Raw genomic sequence first — 9,317 nt, 5'->3', positions numbered from 1 at the left:
GCCCATACAACCCTGTTGTAGACTCTGTCTCGCTCTGGCAGTAGAGCAGAAAGTTGATCCAAATATGGTATCCTCGCCATACACCGTAAGCACTCCCTACTAGGGTCTCGTATGGTCACCATCTGATGTTCACAGTCGATCACAGCTCCAAACCGACTCAACCAATACATGCCCACTATGACACATACATCACCCATCGCTATCGGCACCAGGTCTATCGGGAAATCAACACCAAAAATCTCTAATACACAGACCCAGAATACATCAGTGGCAAAAACTGCATGCTTGTCGGCTATAGAAACCCTCATAGGTTGACTCAACGCCTCCCGTCTGATACTGATGTGATGACTAAAAGCTAAAGACACGAAGGATCGACTCACACTGGAGTCAAATAACACCAAAGCAGGTACAGAACTCACAAGAAAAATAGCTATATACAACACAGTATAAGCACAAAAAATCTCAAGAAAATATAAATAAGGAAATACGTACCAGCCACGACATCAGGCGTTGCGCGGACCTCTTCCGATGTCACCTGAAAAGCTCTCGCACGACCCCTCGGTGTCTCGACCTTCGCTGGACGACTATCATTAGCACGTAAAGCAGCAGGTGCAGAACCCTGGGCCGATCCCTGAATGAGTTGTGGGCGATCGGCCTTCCGATGGCCGGTCTGATTGTAGTCAAAGCAAACTGCAAACCCCTTGGAGCAATTCTTCGCATGTGCCCATCTTTTCCACATTTGTAGCAAATCACTTCCCGCCACGATCCCTCGTGACTCTTACCGCACTTGCCACAAGTGCGGCCCTTTTAGCCCCCAGTTCTCGTATTAGCGGGCTTTGCCCGCTTCGTCGTCGGCTGCGACTGTATCGGTCTCCAGTCTCTACCCTAGGACTCCTCCTCCTCCCTGATATGCAACTCTAACTCAATCTACTTTCTCCTGGCATTGTTCTGAAGCTCAGCCAATGTCCGGTATGACGAGTTCGACACAAACTCCCGTATATCCTTCGTTAGTATGCTCAGATATCGGCTCACACGTGCCTGCTCAGTAGACACGTGCTAAGGGCAAAACAACGCCCTCTCATGGAACATCCTCGAGATCTCAGTCACATTCTATGTCTTCTGCTTGAGAGCAGAAACTCCTAGGCTAACCATTCCCTCTCCAACATGGGAACATACTCGTCTCGGAACAACTGTGTAAATCTCTCCCATGTCACTGCAGCATGATCTGCAGGAGTAAAGTTGGCTGTTACGAACTTCCACCAGTCTTTCGCTCCCAAGCGAAGTTGGTTCAGTGCAAACCGAACTCTCAGGTGCTCGAGGCATGAACATATGTAAAAAACCCCTCAATGTCGGAGATGCATCTCATAGAATCAATCGGATCCTGAGTCCGATCAAACTCTGGTGGCTTTGTGTTGTTGAACTCCCGGAACAACAACGAGTCACCTCCATGTGGCCTAGCAGTGGCTATGGCTATGGTGGTTGCAGCAACAGCAACCTCAGTAACAACAACATATCGCTCATCGAAAGTCTCAATCAGTGTGGTCTTAATAGACCCAAACATCTCCGGTATCGCCTCTAAAACACAACAATCAGCGTGTACCCACCATGATGTCTCTAAAACACAGCACAAAAATCATCACAGACTCGTTCGAGCATACTCACAATCAATTTCCCGCCCCTACATGCTCCTTAGTACCCTAAGGGTTCTTACTTGGGTTGCATACAGATCTGGTGTTTTCAGTAGTACAGGCCTAATACTACCTTCCACACCAACCTATAGTCACCCCAAGTCCTCCTCCTAGGGTCCCAATTCACAAGTACTCTATCTCTCATGAATATCAGACTACTATCTTAGTAGACCACTCATATTCTCATCTAGGTATCTCTCTTAGATTATCTCTCGACTCAGAACTCTTTCTAAGTGATTCCCGCTAGATACTCTTACTCAGCACATACTCAAAGCAAGTAACATATAACATCGATCAATAACATCTCCTAAGCTAAGGCATCACAAATCAGGAAACTCTAGCCCTAAGATATGAAATACCTAACCTATCCTCTAGCATGCATCCCTAATATCTCATGAATATCTCATAGCACAAATAAGTAAGGGTATTTTGGGAAATCGCCGTTTGGGTTCTGCCTAATTGTACACACCACTCCAACTCGTTTTTCTCTTAAAACTCTTTCTCATTTGGGAAAAATCATTTCTTTTGAAATTTTTTCTCAAATCCTCAGTTTGAGTCCAGACACACCCGAAGGTACATTCGAATCCCTCAAACTAATGCTCTGATACCAACTTGTAACGCCGTAAATTTTCAAACAAAATTTTTATTTTTAAAACCACATAAATCTCATCAACACGTTTCACAAAAATCCCCAAAATGTCAAATTATCCAAACACATATTCATAATTGTTTGAATAAAATTCAGGATCCTCAAAAACATAACTCAATCTCGTGTGTACAATCAAGCCGACACCTTCCCGCGATCCTGAGAAGTACTTGAAACACATTAGCCTCTCATGGCTATATCTCAAATAACATTGTAAGCACAAAGCTTAGTAAGATCGCCAAAATACCATACATAACTCATTAGCCTCTCATGGCTATATCTCAAATAAGACCCTCTGGTCGATGTGTCTTAGTGGAACCCTCCGGTCCCACAACTCGGGTGGACCCTTCGGTCCTAACTCAATAAAAGCTCAACAAAACACACAACATAAATCATAAAGACATAATGCAGGATATCACAATACTCAATATAAGCACACAAGACCCTCCGTTCACACAAAATTATCACACAAGGTAAGTAAAGTGAGAAGACTCACCTCGTAAGCAAGCAAATAAACCTCGTACACGAATCACCGATCTAGCCTCCGTCTAACACATACGATAATTATCTCTAATTAACACTTAAATCACAACTCTAAATCAACCAATCTATTTTCTCTTTCTAATCTCTTGGGATGGGTAAAAGACCATTTTACCCCCCCCCCCTCCCCAAATTGTCTCCATAATCCCTATCTAGACTAAACCCTAAAGTCAACCAAAGTCAACACTCTAGTCAACAATCCATGTTGACCTGACTCGCCGAGTCCCCTCGTTCCTTCAGAAATGTTGCGAAAATCCAACTTAACTTGTCGAGTTGTCTCATCACCTCGCCGAGTTACACATGTCCAAACTCGTCGGGGAAAACCCTAGCCGACTCGTCGAGTTGGCTTATCAACTCGTCGAGTGCCTTAAGTCTATTTTCTTATTCAGACATTTTAAGGAAGAGTTACAACCCCAAAATCTAGATCTAGCCTCCCAAGGCTGAGATACCACGTAGAGCTGCAAGCTTTACGTCCATGAATGGAACTTAGGACTTAAAAATACCAAAACAAGATTCATTTTGGGTTGGATGCATAAAAGCTTGCCTCTAGCTCAATAAAGCTCGGATCTTTGGGCTCATAAGATCTCCTATAGTCCATATCTGAGGTTTCAACCTCATGATATGCTCAAGTGAATCAATAACAAAAACTAGATGAGAGAAAACCCTAAAAACTCCCTAAACTAAGATCTCACAAAGAAATGATCAAGATAGAAGCTTTTTACCTCCACACAGAAGCTAATCACTGAAGAACACTGGATCCACAGCCCCTCCTCGATCTAATCCACAATGCTCTCCAAATCTCCTTCCAAAGATGCACAAGAACACTCAATTTAGTCTCTCTCTCTCGCTCACTCACTCACATACACACACACACAACGAGCGGAACTGGTCTAGGGTTTCTTACAGAGCTCTAAGGTGACAAGGGGCGAAAATAAGGGTTTAAGGTCCTTTAAATAGGTCATAAACCCAAAAAATTAGGGTTTCCTCTCACAGCGCCAACTCGTCGAGTTGGTCGTAAAACCCACGCATCCAAAACCCTTCTCTACTCGACGAGTTGGTGCCTCCAACTTGTCGAGTTGCTCAGTCAAAATGTTATACCTGGGAGCCGGGATGTTACACTGCAAGTCTATCCACCATGCATAATCATCATCTTGAACATAGAATGATTCGGTAATTAGTGTTACATGATATATATAACAACAGTAGTAGTAATTTCAGAAATAAAATTCTAACCTTGTGGTTATCCTTATCTATAAGTACTTGCACCACCGCCAGGGACTTTGACCCTTAGGCCCCGCTAGGGGTGCTGCCCCTAGACCTCGCCAAGGGGATATAACCTTTATGAACCCTGCTTTCAGGGGCCCTGCCCCTAGACCCCATTATTCCCGACTTCATATTTATCACGTCAAGTCTGCACCCCCCACCCCCCCCCCCCCCCCCCACTTTTAAGCTCAGTTAGTAAATGGAGTTCGTCCTATCTCATTATTAATAATAATGGCACCAAAATATGTTGATAATACTAAAATCACCAATAGGACCAACCTATCCTTCTCCACCAATGGAACATACTCAACCCTAAACATCTTTGTGAACTGCTCCCAAGTCATCACGCTCCGCTTAACATGGGAAAGGTTCTTAGAGACAAAGTTCCACCAATCTTTCACCCTTAAATGAAGAAGGTGTTGCGCGAACTTGAACTTATGGTTATCCGTACAATCTCATCGAAACTAATCACGTCTTTGGTACTGTCAAATCATGGGACTTTGTGCTTTTGAACTCGCGATAGGATACCGATCCACCACCTGGAGGTCTATGGCAGTAGCTGCGACGACAAACAACATTAATAACTGTGACATATGCTCGCCTAACATGGCTTTAAGCTGGGTCTTGATAGACCTAAACAACTCCAAAATCGTCTCCCTAATCACCATAGATACCTCATCAACAATCATCATGCATATCTCCTCATCACTCAAACTCGACCTCTCCTAGTCGCTAGTGCCCGAACCTGAACCTCTGGTCATCACAATACTAGAAATATATAGGATGATAGGTCAAGAAAACAGGTTATAGTGTTAACATAGACTATAAACTCATATACCAACTCATTAACAACTTTATGACTTTTTTTAATCTCGTACGAATCCTATGCTTCCGTTAATATGGGCTCATACTACCTTCCACACATATCCGTATTCGCCTCAGGTATCATCCTAAAGTTCTAAGTTACTACGCTCAACCATTTTGTCCTTGGAGTTATACCTTTGTGGTACTTTTCAAAGAAATGGTATGATGTATAGTCTCTTGAATACTAATAGGATATATATATATATATATATATATATATATATATATATATATATATATATATATATATATATATAGAGAGAGAGAGAGAGAGAGAGAGAAGAACCTCCGAAAATACACTAACATAACTCAGCCAGACGTACTAAATAGCTAAGCCAACTATATCACCCCCCGATGACCGAACTAGGAGGGGGTCGTTTGCATATATCGAATAGTTGACGTGACTAATAACATTATTCAAGTACATATACTTGTATCTCGAGTCTTATGAATAATAAATGCAATAAGACTGAAACCTACTCGGTAAGAGAAAGCAATGACTCCCAACAAGTTGGGTATAAATAGTGGCTACAAGGAAATTGTCATGTATATTTATAATCAATTGTTCACATAACTAATTACGATTCAACCATTTTGTGATTCTAAGGTGTTGTTTGTTTTTTAGAAGAGAAGATGTGTGAAGTCTGCGGATCACCTCTGCAATCCTCTGTAGCAGAAGAGGTGGAACAAACGGCTGCAACATGTAATAAAAAATATGTTTGTTTTTTAACGTCTGCAATAAGCTAAACTAAGGCGTAAAGAGGTTTGAAGCAGTTGGTTTAGTGCTGCGTCACACAGCACACGCGCAACAGTTTTTAAGGCAGAAGTTTTCTGAAAAACAAACAACTGCAAACAAACAACACCTAACTTTAGCATTAGACCGTTTGTTCGAAAAAACCTTCTCGGTTATCGGCTTACGAATAGTTTGTTCATATAGGTTTCAAGTCTTTATTGTCGAGCCATGAAGTAGGCCATTCACCTTCGATTACGTCCTAAAGAATACAACCGGGGCGCATCAAGTTCAGTTTAATCTAGTTTCTAGCTTACTGGTTTACCTTACAAGCATTTCCCATGGATGTGGCTTATTGCAATGGCACATGACATCTGGTATTAGTATTCCATTAAAGGTAGCTTAATGTACATTAGTGCTGAATATTCATCCTTAATTTGCCCTTAGAGCACTAAAAAAATACTAATACTTTTGACACATTATTTTTCCACCAACTTTTATCCATCAAAAAACTTTTATTAAATATTCAATGGTTAAACTTTGTAAAAAAAATTAATCAACTAATTTATCTTTTATCTATCTTATTAAATGCTTTATTAAGTCCTCTCATATAATTTATCATTTTACTGACATATGTCATTTTGGATATTTCTTGTCTAATTTTCCAAAAAGATATTTATCCTTTACTAACATATATCATATTTATCATTTTATTAACATTTATTATTATATTAATATATATCAGATTTATTATTTTACTAAAATATTTCATATTTATCCATAATGTTGGTGTCCGTTGGTGCGCAGTCAACATTGTCGGTCTCAACTCTCGGCAAGATACTAATGTGTCTCAATCAATCTCGACAATATTGGTTGTGTTTGATAGGCTCTTGTGGCCTTTGGTAGCTATTCACTTTTCGTTGTTTTTCGTATTTTCTTGTTGTAATTTGTTGTTATACTTTCCAGGGTTCTTGCTAGCTTTCCTTAAAAAAACATTTAATATTTTAAATATTTTAACCTCTTTTGTATAATATTTTTGATTTGTCTTTCGAGTATAAAATACAACCAAAATGGACCCATGCATCTATATAATCGACTCATCTACCCTAATAAATAAGAATGATTTTGCCACATGTCTTTCTCTCATTCAATTTGCCACATGTCATTTTGTCATAATTTAGAGATATATTTATTTTCCACTTGTCATTTATTTCATTTTCCATTTCTAATATATTATTAACTAGTTTCCATAAATTAAACCTATCATAATGATATTAATTTCAAATTTTAAATTTTAAATTTCAATTTCAATTTCAAATAAATTTACAGTTTAAACCTTTATGTTTAACATTTTGTTATAATTAACTTGTTTAGTATACGGATCTGATAACTAAACAATAATTTTAATTTACTTATTTTTTGCATGTTTTTTTTCTCATAATTTTTATTTATTTCAAATTTCGAATTCAAATAAACTTCTCATTTAATCATTTCTATTTAACATTTTGTCTTAATCAACCCGTATAATATACGGGTTTCACAACTAGTAAACAATATAAAACAGTACATAAACTATCATTCATATTTTTTTTCATTTTTCATACAAACAATATCAGGTTACTACATTTTCTACATATTACAAAAATAACATCATAGACTTGTTTATTTGCAACCAAGATACTAAAAAAGAATCAATTTTTAATAAAAAAAAAAATAAACCAAGTTCATAATCCAAAGTAAACTTCTTGCCCTCAAAAATGTCTAAAAACCTCAAAAAATAAAAAATAATAATAAATATATACTAATTTAGTTACACCTACCTAATGGTGACAAATTTATTAGTTCCATGTTTTGCCCAAAAAGTTCTTAAATCAATCGCATTTGCAAAATTATACCCTTCAGACGCTAACTTTTCGAGGACTTTCTTGAATGCCCCTCGACTCATCTTCCTCCCGGCAATCCTTGCCCCACGGCGTTTGGTGCTCATCGGAAGTGGATGCATGGAGATGGTGGTGGTGCAACAGGCGGACTGCCACCCACCGGAGCCCCACCGGTAACATTGTTGTGAAGCTCCGGTGCATGAACACACAGGTATCGGAATCCCAGATATGTCCATGTCTATTCCGTTTATGACCACATCCATGCTTCTTTTCATTGTTTTTGGACGTTGAGAAGAAGAGTTACCGTTTTCTTTTGGTGTAGAAGGAGTCTTCTTTTGTTTCTTTGCTCTTGGAGGTTTTCCGGCGGCGGCGGCGGTGGTGGTGGTGCTGCCTCTTTTCTTCACCGAACCACCACGATCACCATCACCGCCATTGACATTGACACTGTCTTTTCTGTCGACTACACTGTCTTCCATGGTCGTGACTGTATCTTTTGACAGATCGAGTGGTGGTGGTGGCGCAATGTGTAATGATGGCATGACGAGGGAGGTTGAAGCGGTGGGGATGACCGGAAAGTTGTGGTTTCCGGGGAGGATATGGAGGAATCTTTCTCTTTGTATCCAGTTATCTCTCATGTAGTGAATTGGAATCGAGGGATCCGAAGGGGGATAATTGGGAATATGGTCGTGGTTTGTTGTGGGATTAGGGTTCATCATGATTGAATTTTCACGTGTAGAAAGGAAAGGTTTGGTGTCTGGAATTGGAGACATTAATTGCAATCCGAGATGTTCCCTAAATGAAGGTTCGTAATATCCCCAATTTCGCATATTCAATCCATCGTCCTCCATTAAACCTATAGATTAAGCACAGAAGCAGATTATTAACCAAAATCCAAACAATTCCCCCAAAAATTAACATACAGATATGATTCGAGTTCGTTTAAATCCAAACAATTCTATTCATCGGAGATTCGAACAGAGGAATTTCGAAAGAGAAACAGATCCAGCGTCATAGAGCTTCAAAATTAACGATACGACATTCAACAACAAAATTTATTGTTTCATTACTTAAAATTCGATACAAACAAACGGATCAATAATCGAAATTTAAACCGTGGCAATCTATACAATCAAAAATGTAGAAAACAGTCAAATACAATCATACTAAAACAAAAAAGCATTCAAGTTGATATGAACAAAAAAGGGGGAAAAGTCAGATCTTGCTACAAAAAACAGATCATGTGCTGAGGAGCATGAAACGATCTATGGGGGGTCGCATAAAGTATAATACAACAAAGAACAAATATTTTTAAAGGGACAGAGAGAGAGACACAACAGTTCGTATAAATGGAGAGAGAGAGAGAGAGAGAGAGAGAGAGAGAGAGAGCTTACTTGTGTGGGGAAACAGGTGTTTTAGGGTTTTGGCGTTGTGGAGAGAGGAGAGAGAAAGAGAGGGATTGTATTGTATTTGTATGAAGCAATTATTAAATATATTTCCGCATTAAATAAAAGAGACCTCTTTTTTGTTTGTTTGTGTTTGGTATATGTGTTTGTTTGCTGTCGATACAAGTCCAAACTAAATCCATTGCTACTTTGGGGCATCAATCCTATGACTACTCAATACATTAGATTTAGAGAAAAATACAAAAGATGGTATATGTGGTTTGTGATTATTTTGGGTGGATTTCAAAAAGATTTGAACTTGTA

The 9,317-nt window shown here is 39.2% G+C and overlaps 1 protein-coding gene across 1 annotated transcript; it reads right to left on the bottom strand.

The window, feature by feature from the left end:
* Window positions 1-7,287: 7,287 nt before the first annotated feature.
* On the bottom strand, window positions 7,288-9,106 carry LOC111904411 (protein BASIC PENTACYSTEINE2). Its single transcript, XM_023900186.3, has 2 exons — window positions 9,003-9,106; window positions 7,288-8,464 (listed from the first exon to the last, which is right to left on the bottom strand). The coding sequence occupies exon 2, from the start codon at window positions 8,457-8,459 to the stop codon at window positions 7,548-7,550; it is 912 nt and encodes a 303-aa protein (XP_023755954.1). The 5' UTR covers window positions 8,460-8,464; window positions 9,003-9,106; the 3' UTR covers window positions 7,288-7,547.
* Between the last annotated feature and the right edge of the window lie 211 nt (window positions 9,107-9,317).

The sequence above is a fragment of the Lactuca sativa genome, chromosome 8 (assembly GCF_002870075.4).
Source record: "Lactuca sativa cultivar Salinas chromosome 8, Lsat_Salinas_v11, whole genome shotgun sequence".
Classification (NCBI taxonomy): Eukaryota; Viridiplantae; Streptophyta; class Magnoliopsida; order Asterales; family Asteraceae; genus Lactuca; species Lactuca sativa.
This window is presented reverse-complemented; position numbering and strand designations above follow the sequence as displayed.